This window comes from Sinocyclocheilus grahami, unplaced genomic scaffold (genome assembly GCF_001515645.1).
Source record: "Sinocyclocheilus grahami isolate Dianchi unplaced genomic scaffold, SAMN03320097.WGS_v1.1 scaffold56.1, whole genome shotgun sequence".
Lineage (NCBI taxonomy): Eukaryota > Metazoa > Chordata > Actinopteri > Cypriniformes > Cyprinidae > Sinocyclocheilus > Sinocyclocheilus grahami.
In genome coordinates, this window is record NW_015505235.1 from 2,902,366 (window position 1) to 2,916,797 (window position 14,432).

General features: G+C 39.6%; 1 protein-coding gene across 1 annotated transcript in view; it reads left to right on the forward strand.

The window, feature by feature from the left end:
- The window catches only part of LOC107584045 (forkhead box protein P2-like), an 89,776-nt gene that overhangs the window by 71,336 nt on the left and 4,008 nt on the right, over nt 1-14,432 (forward strand). Inside the window, exons 10-17 of the mRNA XM_016270448.1 lie at nt 1,337-1,424; nt 4,261-4,344; nt 7,287-7,497; nt 7,971-8,047; nt 8,176-8,277; nt 10,291-10,412; nt 11,272-11,341; nt 11,960-12,171. Coding sequence (XP_016125934.1) covers nt 1,337-1,424; nt 4,261-4,344; nt 7,287-7,497; nt 7,971-8,047; nt 8,176-8,277; nt 10,291-10,412; nt 11,272-11,341; nt 11,960-12,171 — 966 coding nt within the window. The remainder of the gene's footprint in view (nt 1-1,336; nt 1,425-4,260; nt 4,345-7,286; nt 7,498-7,970; nt 8,048-8,175; nt 8,278-10,290; nt 10,413-11,271; nt 11,342-11,959; nt 12,172-14,432) is intronic.

The following is a 14,432-nucleotide window of genomic DNA, read 5'->3' on the forward strand; positions in this document are numbered from 1 at the left end:
CTGTAATTTATGACATCCACCATACATCAAGTGCGTAAGATAGCATTATGAGCATTGAAATGAAAAGGGTATTTGCAGCATTAGTTCCCTTCGAGGGACCTGATTACATGATTAATGAAATGCTCCTTTGCATGCGCATTCTGAAACAGCAATTAGGCACGGGGCCGGAGAAAGGCACCAACTCTCCAGTCATCCTAGGCGTTTTTTTTTTTTTTCCTCTGTTCAATGCTATCTCACTCTTGATTTATAATGGAGAATATCTGAGCATTAGACCTGAAACGGTTACAATAGCAAATGCGGGCGTGATGGAATGAAATAATTTTAAATGGGCACGGGCGTAATTGAAAGGTAGCGGCGGCCATTGTGTTCTCAAATGTCCTCTGCTTTGATTGGCGTGTTTGAGGAGGATTATGAATACATTGTTATTTTGCGTTTTGCACATAAACAATAGCTTGCGCTATGAATAGAGAATGAATAGAGAAAATGCTTAGTAGTGTTAAATCTAGCTCGGTGTGGATGGGTGGGTGTTTGCGTGCGAGTGTATGTGCGCAATTTAAGCTAACACTAATGCACTGGAGGCTGTACTGTAAATGATCATTGAAGGGTCTGCAAGCTAACCTATAATTACAGGAAAGAGAGTGGCAGCATTGGCATTTCACAAGCATGTCTTCTAAAAGAGCGCTTTGTGGGTTTGTCACCAATGATAATTTAGATAGAGGCTCATTACCGAACATCACAACACTTTTAAAAACCTTTTCGCCTCCGTGCGTTCGCCGGGAATAAAGGTCTATTTTAATGGTGGGCTTCTTTTGTGTCCTGCAGACAAAATCCAATCAAGGAAAACCGCCATTGACTGCTCCTGCAGTCTGAAGTGGGGTTTTTTTCTGCGTAATATTCTAATGAAAGGATGAGTAGATACATTTAATATGTCGACGGAATAATGCACTCTTCGTAGGAGGCACTTTTTAAACGTTACTCGAGTTAAATTGCATTTATTGTATTTATTTCTTGATAAATGTAGAAGACAAAACCTCTGCGCGAGGCCTTTTGTACACCAACATCCCTCATAAGCCGTTGTGTTCTGAGCGCTGCCTCTCATTCGCATGACAGTCATGCTATTGTGATGTTAAACACCGGCTTTCAGCGAGCGTGGGACACACTTGTTAGATGTGTCCCAGTTTGTTAAAAGCTAATGGGATGGACGTCCTGTAATCCAGAAATCATATTCCTCAACAACAGTGGTAGTTGATCAACAGCAACCGTCTATTATTAGTTGAGCCTGTGTATGTGTGTATGAGGGGTTGGTTTCTCATCCGTTTCTCCTGTTCGCCTACAGGCACCTTAACAATGAACATGCTCTGGACGACAGGAGTACCGCCCAGTGCCGAGTACAGATGCAGGTGGTACAGCAGCTAGAGATACAGGTACAGTAGACACATGAATATAAGCATAAACACGTTTACAGGAACAGTTCACCTCAAAATGACACAAAAAGCATGTGTTTTGAAAAATGTATTAGTGTTTTGGTGTCCATACAATGAAAGTCAGTTTGGTTTAGTGTTGGTTTGTTTCATACATGTTTAGAATAATATGAATGTGAGTAAATTACAGAATTCTCTTTTTTGGGTGAACTATTACTTTAAAGACAACATGAAATGGCATTCACAATGCATGCGTGATTTGTAAGCTGATTTCTCTACGAATTGAAAATATTTCTGCATTATCAAAACATTAAATCAACCTGACTCCGCTTAGCTTTACCTAGTTTGTGTACTAACGTATACTTCAAACTTTACATTGTATATGTCATTTGGACAAAAACCTCTGATAAATGAATTAATGGAAGCATTGGCAGGTTGCGAGCGGGACTGTCTGCTAACTGCTTATCTAGTGGTAGACAGTGGAAGTGTTCAGGAAACGTGTTCGAAAACAATCATTATTTATATATTAGTCCTTAATTTAGAGCAAGACTGGATTTTATGCATCAGACTTTGATGGAATTGTGAAAAGTGGGTGTTCAGTACCATGTTTTGCTTGATTTTGATTTCATGTTGTCTTTAACACACACTTGTTCAACTTTAACTGCTTTTTTGCAGCATAACACCAAACATTTAGTTAATTAGCTTGTTGCCATAAAAAACTTGAAGCTCATAAAGTGAAAGAATGCACAAGGGACACCTTGAGCAAATCCATCCCAACAAAGGTGAAAGCCATCACAGGCCTTTATAATTGAATCATGGTTTGTGCTTATTTTCTATCCCTTCCAATTAATATGCGTGCATCTGGGCTGGACTGTGTTAATTAAATACACTTTGCACCTGAAGGAACCTCTAAAGAGAGCCACTATTTTCAGTAGCTGGAGCGTGACCTTATTAAGGTGTCACGCTGGCGAGATAATGAGAGCAGTGATTGAGGGATGCTATTACTCAGCGCTGCGGCCATCTCTCTCGCCAGTTAACGCTCTGTCCTTTGCCTTACACCTTCCGGTGCATCATGGGATGCGGTGCACAGGGTTAAAATCCATCTTTCTTCTGTTAATTTCAAATAAATAACCCGTTGCGCTTGCAGAATAATTGCGGCCTGTGCTTATTTTTTATGTAAATCTAGCTGTTCCCTTGCGTTTGTGCACGCAAAGAGCCGCCTCGCCTTTGTAGTGCGGATTGCTTTCTGACCGTGGCTCCTCTAAGCCTTCGTGATGCCCATCTGAATGCAAGCCAAGCGTTCCCCTCAACCTTTAAAGGTTTTTACGCTCTGCAAAACCCTCCCTATTTATTTGTTGGGCTCTTGAAACAGAACAATGAATAATTCTTGTTTATATGTAAAATAACAGACGGACATCACGATTTCTCCCTTGACTTGTTCTCTTGTTCGCTGATACCACAAAGCCGGCGTGCTTACACTGTGACCAATTACAGTAGAGCTGCTGTTTTCTGTCCTTCTGGGCTTTTTTCCCCACTCTTTTTGGCATTTTTTTGTCCTCCGTCAGTGGTAATGAGGCCCGGTTCAGAGCTCGAATGCCGGCTCACCGGCGGAGTTCAAGGCGGTGCGCCATGCGGGCCGGTCCCTGTCACTCTCTGTGAGTTAGATTGATGATAACAGATCGCCGGGGCACTAACTGGACCTCGGAGGACCCGGGAGGAGGCAGGGAGGCGGGACCGACTGGCACTCTGTTTGCGGGACCCCTTCACCTCTCTGCAGCTGCTAGATCCAGTCCAGCCCTAACAGTGTCCACAGGACTTTGAGTCGCCGACCAGGACCCTCTAATTTATGGCCTGAGTAGCTTGTTACTGTCAGAGCTTTGCTGACCTAAATTCTGCTATTGACAAAAAGATGAAGTGCTATTTGTTTTCCGTGACCTCCGAGCACCACCTTCAGCTCTCCATCACCGCACCACGAGGAATGGTTCTCTTATCTTTGCTTTATTCTGCCTCTTTCTCACTCTCCGTGGTTTTCAACTGGTTTTGCTTCAGAACCCAAGGACATCGAGCGTCCAACACTGTATAAAGGTGCTGCTTATCTAAAAGTAACAAAGATGTCCTAAAAATCACACATAAAAGGGAATCACTTTGCTGTAAGATTATATACCTGAATTTTACATTTTCACACATACTAGTCTATTTTAAACTTTAAGAAGAATTAATATTCACCTGAATTTATACATGCTGTAAAGAAATACAGTTTGTTGTTATAGTTCATGATGCCTAATGCATTTTAACAAGGATCTGTATGGAAACATTTATTAATACTGTTTATTAATATTGCCAAGACCTATATAGGCCACAATTTTGTCACGACAAAATTCTAACTCTTGTTTAAATGCATAAAACAGACAAATGTTGCATATTACCAACTGACAGGTGAACTTGCTCTGAAATAGTTGTTTGAGAAGATACATAATGTGTTTCCTCTCCAAAAGTTGATAAGCCTGTTTATTGTTCTATCCTAACTATACTCAAGTGTATGGCTAATTGCATTTTTTATTTGCATTTAGCATTGTTGTTTTGCAGCTGTCCATGACCCCACTAGAAAAGACCTCTGGCTGGTTTTGTGTCACGATCCGCCGGTTGAGAACCACTGCTTTATGTCTGTGTCTTTGAGGCAAACTTAAGGAAGCCGGTCTGGGCCGTATGCAGGATTTATTACAAGCAGACAAGCTTGATAACAAGATGTATTACTGTGGTAGTCTGGGGGAAATCACTCATTTCTAAAACCGGTCTGTTTTCTTTTTTTCTCTCTCTTCCTCCCTCTTTCTGCTAACAGCTTTCTAAAGAACGTGAGCGTCTTCAGGCGATGATGGCACACTTGCACATGAGGCCCTCAGAGCCCAAACCATCACCAAAACCGGTGAGTGCATATTGGTACGCGTACAGTAAACAGGACTCAGGATGGTAAATGTGCTCTCTAAACACGGCTGGAGGATGAGAGGAGAATGGGATTTGTAATGCCTGCTTTCTTGGGACCCTATCAGGACCGAGAGAGCATTAAATCATACACCCGATCTCAGCCAAAAATGCAGAGCCATTACACTCTGATGGCTTTAGCACAGCAAACAACCTGTTGGCCGGTAAAAGCTGTTTAGCGCCGTGACCACAGGCACACTTAAAGTAGGGGGAAGACATTTCGTTTCAGAAAACAAACAGTTTGAAATGATAGATGGAAACTGCGAGAAGATTATCTGTAAAGAAATAACCCGTAATCTGTAAACATTCAGAGATATAGCTGTGTATTTGGAGAAAAATGGAGCAATATATGAAAACGGCCCATCTGTCTGGATCCGATTTCACTCAAAGATGTCCTTTAACCATTAATCAAAAGAAAAATACAAAAGACACGTTGTGTTGTGCTGGAAATTAAAGTGTTTACAAAAGAGAGTAGGCTGTGATAAATATTGTTTATTGGAATTATTTATTAGCTATTCAATTTTTTGCGGGGGGAAACATTGTACAGTTTGCCGCCGCTTAGCAAGTAGCTAATTTCACCAGCATAATTTTTTCTCATCACCTCCCACCGTATAAAGCAGATAATCACAAGACAGAATAATTATCCTGTAAATCCATCAGGAATCGACTGCTCACCTCTGTCGATTTATTATTCAGGGGTTTTTTTTCCCGTTTTCATCCTCAGAACTCCAGCAGCTCGGTGAAATCGACTCTAATAAAAAACGTTCAGCCTATAATCCACGACCGCATATGAATGAATAATATTAATGAAGTATTACATTACATAAACCGCACATGAAAGGACTGCTAATTGCATTTGATGATGAGCAATTAATGGCGAGTTCTTAAATAATCAGCGAGGGTCTGCGATTTTTTTTCAGCTCATTCCTTTTTGTCTTGGTGCAAGTGTCGGCTCACGCAAATGCTTTAATGTTATCTGTTTCGCAGGTACAAAAGAGAACACATGTATCCTCCCCACAAAAAAGGATGTTACAGATAATATGCCGGTACTTTCACGCCCTCGTACACACAGGGCCGACAGTGAACCGTCCCACACATTTGATAAATATTAATAGTGCGAATTTATTAGCACGGCAAAATGAGCACCGGCAAACCCTCAACAGCTATCAGTAGCCCAACACAAGGTGCTGGTACACTGTTATACGACCCCATTTAAACTCTGAATGGCACTTCATTAAATGTTACCTTTTGGCCATGCCATGGATGGCTGAAAATCAAAGTTACCAAGGCTGCTAGTCCTGAATAATGAGGGGCTCTTTTTTCCCAACCCCTTCCTTTCCTCTCAGCCAACCTTGAATATATATTCAGATGAACAGCAGTAGTAAAGGGCTGATCCCTGTGTCTCATTCACTCCTGCTCAGTTAAGCTTTAATAAATTCCATTTTGCAAACACCAGATTGTATGCCTGCAAACATGTTACGCTTGTTGCCATAACCAGGTGAAGAGAGGGGAGGAAAATCTTGTCTTAACATTTTAAATATACATGCAGCACACTCTCTATCTGTTTCCCCGCTCGCTCACTACTGATAGGATTTATTGTGAAGTGCTTTTTTGCAGTGTTTGACAGTGTATCAAAACCTTTTTAGAGGAGTAGTGTGTAATTACGGGCTGATGTGGTGGTTTGGCCGCAATGAGAAAGATATTAAGAGAGACAATCCTCAAATCTGGTGCCGTGACCCGGCCCCTGACGAATTATATAATGTATCATATGCATCAAACTGCATTTTTGCATGCACGGACAAAGATGGGAATTCAAATGGCAATAAATTTAGCACAAACACTTGAAGGGGGGGGGGGGGCTTTGTAACAGTGACAATGAATCAAATTCAAAATGAAAGAATATCTGTTGTAGAAAATGTCAGCTTTTATTTTATTTTATTTTTTATAGTGTGCAACAACGAATTGTTCATAATAAGACCAGGAACACCTTTAGAAGTAATAGGGTCAATTTTGATTTCTTATTGACTTTAAGACACAAGTATTTACTTAGCATGTAATGTAATGTCAACAACACAACCGTTTACCCTTTTGCTGAGATGTCCCTCTGGTAGACAATGCGTCTTTGTCATTAATTTCCTTTCAAGGTCTTAGTTCCAGTCATTAGCCAGGATACAACATTCCCCTAGAGGAGTCATTGATTTCTCGCGAAGTGGTATAGCGCATGCCACTCTCTGTGTTGGCATTATCTCATTATCGTTAAGTGGAGCTGTAATTGTCTATAGAGCAGCCGCCTGAGAATAGCCGGCTTGACATTTCATTGTATTTATCAACACGTGCCACAAACGATTGTTGATGTCCAACCGGCGGTCATTTTCTATTCTGACAGCACCGGAATTCTGCTTGCCAATTCACAATTAAGGCAATTTGGTTTGAATATGTAATGATGTCATTACCATTTGAAGGAGTTAACGGCGAGACTAAAGGTCAGGGTTTTCCACTCGGGTGAAGTTGGTACACAAAAAAAGCAGAGGATATGTGCATATTGATAAAAAAACCTGACTCTTGTGTTTGGGTGGTAAGACAGGAAGAGAGCGAGATGGATAACTAGCGAAGCACCAGGTTATGGCAGGAAGCCAGGTGATGTTCTTCTCACCGCGTGTGTGTTTTGCATCCAGGGAGCTCTTATGGGATAGAGATGGGCCGGGATAACTCAGCCTGATCATTAGATAATCTTTAACAGCGTGCTCTAATTAGAATTCTTATGATACAATTTCATCCTGTAATTAGTGCAGATTGGCTGCTTCCTCCTTCGCTTATTAGGGGAAACACAGCTGTAGGAATGAGCCAGCACTCGTTTAAATCCCCCTCTCTCTCTCTCTTCTACAGCTGAATCTTGTCTCCAGCGTCACCATGTCAAAGAACCTCCCGTCTGTCTCGCCCCCCAACTTACCTCAGACGCCCACCACGCCCACCGCTCCAGTCACACCCCTTTCCCAGATGCCCCAGGTGCCCAACGTCCTCAGTCCCGCCAATGTACCCAGCATGGGCGCCATGCGCAGACGCCACACCGACAAATACTCCATGTCCTTGTCCTCAGGTTCGTAGATGCTTTTTTTTGTTCGCTCTTCATGCAGATGGGGCTAAAATCAAATCATCAATATTCAATGCATTTTAATTACAGGCAAATATAAAATGATGCAATATTCAAGAAGGCGATGCATGTAAAAACATCTTGTTTGATGTTTATATTTACTGGTCTTCCGCAAGTGTTGGAGCAGCGGGGAAGGCATGAATTATTCAAACACATACAAAATATCGACGCAGGCTCTAATTTCACGAGCGTGTTAATGTTTAAGATTTCTCCAGAGAGAGATTAATTAAAAATGTATTTAGTTGGACATGTAAAATGCTGATTTGAAGTGCCAACTCGCCTCTCGTTTTAATTTGATAAAATCCTGAATGCATTCCTGGCGGAGACACGTTTATCAATTATCCCAGGTGGCGACACTTGGGTTTATTTATTTATTTATTTTATTTATCTGCTGCTTTCTTTATTTTTTTTCTCCGCAGAGATCGCCCCAAACTACGAGTTTTACAAGAACGCTGACGTCAGGCCACCGTTTACTTATGCAACCCTCATCAGGCAGGTGAGTGGGAAATAAATTAGCTTTAGCCTGATTAGATTGTAATTAATTGCTGCTTGAATTAAATCTGGGTGAGAGCGCCTCGACGTACTCCAGTTTCTAACGTGCCGCTTAATGGCATCTCGTCGCAGGCTGTCATGGAGTCAGGTGACATGCAGCTAACGCTCAACGAAATCTACAGCTGGTTCACGCGCACCTTCGCCTACTTCAGACGCAATGCCGCCACCTGGAAGGTAATGTGCTACGGAGGCCTGCAAGGGACGTGGGCCGATTAACAGCAATCGCGCCTCTTTTTAACCTGCCTCCTGAAAAGGACGAATTCTCTCTTTATCTCGCTCTTGCTCACTCTCTCTGTGACAAGTGAAAGAATAATTCAGCCTCTGATATCGTTTTCTAATTTGGTGCAATTAATAGCCGAGTCTTGACGGGGAGGTGTGCGCTCTGACGCACTAATTACTAATCAGCCACTCAATCATCAGCACCTTTTGTTAGACATGGCGTATTACCGCTTTCTCAGTGTCTCCTTTTCATTTTTTCTCCCTCCCCACCCTGCATTATTATTGGTTAATTAATTTGAAAGATGGCTGTTTGCCATGTAGACGCACACCGCTACATCCCTTTTCTTGTTGTTGTTGATGTCGGCCGAGGCTTCATACACACTATAACTCATGCAGCAAGACAAAAAGCAAAAGAGAACAAGACAAATGGAGAGAGGGGTTAAGAACCGCTTGGCTCTAAAGCGCTAATGCACCCTTCATCCAGGAAACACACTTTATTTCCCAGTACAAAAGGCCTCATTTGTATCTCTGTCCCAACAAATACATTGTCAGACGGGATGAAAAGAAAAGGAGGATACAATAAAAACCATCCTCTATTTTTAGACAGGAGAGCGCGGTGCGTGTCGATAAGATACACAGCCGTTTTTCCCTTTCTATTTTAACTCCGACGCAGGTCCTCTCAAAGGTTTCTCCAGCTCTCATCAGCATGCGAAGCATTTCCCAGCACTAGATTTAGCAAAGTGAATTAATTTGGATTTGGCTTGCTAATGATGCTGGTGTATGATTACAGCTCCACAAGGGTGTGCAATAGCTCCCCGTACAGATACATGCTGGGCCACGACTCATTTACTGCCGGAGTGTGTGTTTGGAGATGCACGGATGAGCGTTTTTAGCCATTTTATGGCCTTGTAGCCGCATATGCATCCCTGTTTCCAGCTCTCTTCGCTTCTGTCCTTATCAACTCCATATTTTAATCTGGTCCCGACTGGAACAAAGAGGCAAAGCAGGGGCTTTCGGCATATTCGAGTCCCTCCTTCTACAATAGCGGAGCAGGAATTTCCATTCGGAGCCTCCCTGCTCTTTTGTGAGGGCCCGGGCACGGCCGGCTGGTGACGGGCTTGTCATTTGATTAACAGAGAGAATTTTTAAAAAGGAATGAAAGGTGATTTAATATCTGTGCTTGGTCTCATCAGCTCAGCTTGGGGATCGAGCTCTCAGCCCCGCCAGCTTATTAGTTATAACTATATAGCATGCATAATAAAACTGCTCATTTGCTCATTAATATTAAAATTATCATATTCAGAGCCATGGGCATTAAGATCAATCAAATCCTGGGATTTTCAGGTCAGATGCGAGATCTGCTTATGAGGGTTTTTTTTTTTTTTTATTCCTCTCTCCCTTTTCTTAGAGCAAAAAAACACCCGCCCCTCAAATAAAACATGAAAAAAAATTTAATATGAGCATATTATTTGGCATTATTTGGCTTCTTTGCTACATGTTTTAATTAGATTATTTTATGGCGACGTACAATACTCGCCATATTTCTTTATTTTTTATTCATGCTTCTTGATTATGAAAGAGTGTTTATGGGTCATTTTGATCAATTGAATAAATATATTTTTGGAATTTTAATTATTGCTTGATTTTTCTTTTTTCCTTTTAATTTATAAACCCGAAGTATCTACATTTCCTAATTATTACAGCCATTATTCTTTAAATAACTGTCATAATTTAAATAACTGCCATAATTTGTTAGAACAACAATAGTGTTTAGCAGTAGATAATAGTCTGTGATATGATTGGTTCATATTTTTCGTCAGCTATGAGGCCTTGATTACACCAACAGAAAGCTTTAAAAAATTATACTTTTTTTAGAAAAAAATGCACTGATAAATCATGCATAGTAAATACATTTATTGAAGTATATGCACTCATTCAAAATTTTTTGTATATATGCATGTTTAACAGAATGCAGTGCGACACAACCTCAGCCTGCACAAGTGTTTCGTCCGAGTGGAGAACGTAAAGGGCGCCGTGTGGACCGTGGACGAAATGGAATATCAGAAACGCAGATCTCAGAAGATAACAGGGTACACAAACACACTATAAATGTTTTTCAGATGCTTTTACAGTCAGATTAATAGAAATATAATTCAACATTTGTGTTGTTGTGTTCAGGAGCCCAACGCTGGTCACCCCTCAAATAAAACATGAAAAAAAATTTAATATGAGCATATTATTTGGCATTATTTGGCTTCTTTGCTACATGTTTTAATTAGATTATTTTATGGCGACGTACAATACTCGCCATATTTCTTTATTTTTTATTCATGCTTCTTGATTATGAAAGAGTGTTTATGGGTCATTTTGATCAATTGAATAAATATATTTTTGGAATTTTAATTATTGCTTGATTTTTCTTTTTTCCTTTTAATTTATAAACCCGAAGTATCTACATTTCCTAATTATTACAGCCATTATTCTTTAAATAACTGTCATAATTTAAATAACTGCCATAATTTGTTAGAACAACAATAGTGTTTAGCAGTAGATAATAGTCTGTGATATGATTGGTTCATATTTTTCGTCAGCTATGAGGCCTTGATTACACCAACAGAAAGCTTTAAAAAATTATACTTTTTTTAGAAAAAAATGCACTGATAAATCATGCATAGTAAATACATTTATTGAAGTATATGCACTCATTCAAATTTTTTTGTATATATGCATGTTTAACAGAACGCAGTGCGACACAACCTCAGCCTGCACAAGTGTTTCGTCCGAGTGGAGAACGTAAAGGGCGCTGTGTGGACCGTGGACGAAATGGAATATCAGAAACGCAGATCTCAGAAGATAACAGGGTACACAAACACACTATAAATGTTTTTCAGATGCTTTTACAGTCAGATTAATAGAAATATAATTCAACATTTGTGTTGTTGTGTTCAGGAGCCCAACGCTGGTCAAGAACCTGCCATCCAGTCTGGGTTATGGGGCAGCTCTCAACGCCAGCTTACAGGTAATGTGTGCGTGTGTGTGTGAGGTTGGCACAACCAGTGAGAGTCTAGAAGGACACCGTGTGGTAGAGGCAGGTACCTTCTCTGCCAGCCTGGCCTCAGATTGATAGCAGCCTGTGCAAATGCGAGGGCATAATCATTAATATTTATCTAAACTGTCATAAATGATTTGGCTTCGCAGTGTCGGCCAGCAAGGTGCTCGTGGCAAAAACTTTAAAATTTAATTACTGTATATAACTTTAATGTGCAGGAGGCAAAAATGTCATGAGTCTTTTTTTTTTCTTTGACTGTTTTGAGGTAAAGTTTTGGATGGTTTCATTATCATGTGGATGCTCGGGCTTTCTTTATTCGCTGTTCATTTGAGGCCTGTCTTGTAAGGTGAAGAGATTGTTTTTGCAACTTCGAAACTTTCCCGTTGTTTTTTTTCCTGCCACTTTGTGGCAGTTCTCATCTGTTTTTATCATACTGATTCTTCAGCAATAATTTGGAAGTAACTCGATAAAAAAGAGGAGATAATCTGGAACGAGCTGGAAGCCATGCGCTATGACATGCCGACTGCTGAAAAGGCTTGAAAATGCTTGAGTATAACTATTCCCTCTCGCTCTCTCTTTCTCTCGTAGGCTGCGTTGGCGGAGACCTCTTTGCCGTTGCTGGGTAATCCATGCTTGATGAATAGTGCGTCAGGTATGATGGGGGCGAGTCCTCCAGGACTGATGAGCGGCAGCCCAACCGGCCTATTACAGGGCAGCATGCATGAAGATCTCAACGGCACACTAGATCACCTGGACACTAATGGACACAGCAGTCCCGGATACTCCCCACACACCCAGCTGTGAGTTCACACACACATACACGTGCACGTCATAAAATGGCACATTTAAAGTCTGTAATGTGACGTGTTTACAAAATATTCAGCAGGGCTTGATTTCATCCAACAGGATTTGATTGGATCATGAAAAATTGGCTATTTTATTAGCTAATATTGCTAATACTATCAATATTAATATTATATCATTTTTTTTAATCATGAGGTACACCACCATATGGTATATGGAGTCAATTTTGATTTTATTTTGCATTTAAGATCCTAAAATAACTAATTATTATAGAAATAATTATTAATATTATTTATTAAAAAACAATATACACAATTATTTAAGTTCTTTCAGATTTTTAGCACTGATTCTGCAGTGGTATGAGTATTCACAAGGATCCTAAATTGTTTAAATTAAATTCACTCATTTCTAAATTCATTCATAAATTGCCTTTAAAACTAAATTCACTCAATGCACTAAACTTACTCATTGTTTATCCAGTTTCATTCTAAAATATGTCATTTCATGGAAATAAAATAGGTTGCAAACTGCTCATTTACCTTCGGTTTTGAGGGATGCCGGGGAGTCATTATAGTTTAGCAATGATAAAATAAAGTTAATGTTGATGTTATTTATTTAAAATATATAAAATGTTAAGGGAAGATGTTTGAAAATTATAGCAAAAAGCAATTTTTTTTGTGCCAAAAAATTTTTATATTGTACTTTTTTATTAATTATAAAAAAATTCCAGATTTTTTTGCATTGAACTAGCAGTGGTTTAAGTATTCGCAAGGTTCCTAAATTACATTTAAATTACATATGAATACAAAAAAATAATAATAATTTAGACCTGAAGGTTAAGTGTACATTTGGTTCTTGGATTACAGCTCTTACCTATAAATAGGTAAGAAGTGAAGGCTGCCATAATTATAGATTCCCTTGTAATTACCCCACTGTCCACATCGCAGAGGTTTAGATGTTATATTTTATGCAAGACCGTTCTTATTAATATTTAGCAGCTAACTATATCATTAATTACTTTAAAATCTTTGCCTTTCCATCTTTTTTAATGGCTCACAGAGAGAAAGAGGGAGACAGAGAGAGAGAGCACAGGCTGATGAAAGATTAATGCGGTGCCGGTCGGAGGAATGGTGATATAGAACATGTGCTCGCCCTAATCAGTGATGTCACTCATGCTGGATGGCTGTGTTTACCGAGCCAAAGATAGTAGTACGAGCGTTAAGGGCAGCGGGAAGCATGTCGCACGCCATCAGACCTGCACACGCTCACATTTCATGCATTTTCATGCACAGAGTTGCTAATGCTAACCCAAAGACCCTATTAGCTAAAAAACACACTGTGCGCTCTGGAAATGTGTGTTAATAGAAGTGTGTTTGATTCAGAAGTGGGACAGCAGTGTGAAGTGGGCCAAATCTGAGATCCAGACAGAATCCCTGTGTATTCACTCCCTCAGGTTATTTAACTTTTAATAACGAACCTTTAAGTCTGGTGTTTTTAGACCCCCCTCTCTCTTTCTGCCTGTCCGTCTGTCATATTTTCTTTCTTTCTGGACTGAAGTGTTAAGACATAAATGCTCAATAAAGGTGAAGTCCCTGTTACATGACCTCTACATGCTCAAAATGGAAGAAATATGTTTTGCGAGTGGCTTTTTCGGGGCTGCATTTAATAATGAAGAGGCTAAAGAGGACAACATTTTCACATTTTGTCTCCTGAGAAACAGAACAATTAGACTAACCTTTCTCTGAACATGTTGCATTAATGGCATCTGTCTGACTAGATGTGTGTGTATGAGCACATGTATGAGGAAAAAAATTTATTGTTTGCTTTCATGCATGCATACAAAGATAATCTCAAATTTTTTCGATATGAAATAAAACATAATCATTGTTATTTTTTTAAATGCACTTTATATCAAGTGAATTTTCAATGGATTCACTTGAGAAAATGTTAATTTTACTTACCGTTTATCCAATTTTGCTTATTGCTTACTCTGAAATATGTCACTTTATGAAAGTAAAATTGGTTAAATATTTCTCATTTCCCTTAATTTAAGGAATTATGTGCAGTCATTATTGCAAAAAATGTTTTGTGCCAAAAAGAAAATAAAAACTTCAATATTAATGTTTAGCAGTAATTATTCATAATTCAGAATATATATATATATATATATATATATATATATAAAAAATAAATATAAATATATATTCACTGTGCGGCAACTGACAAATCAGAGTAAAGCACTCCAGAGAGCAATGTA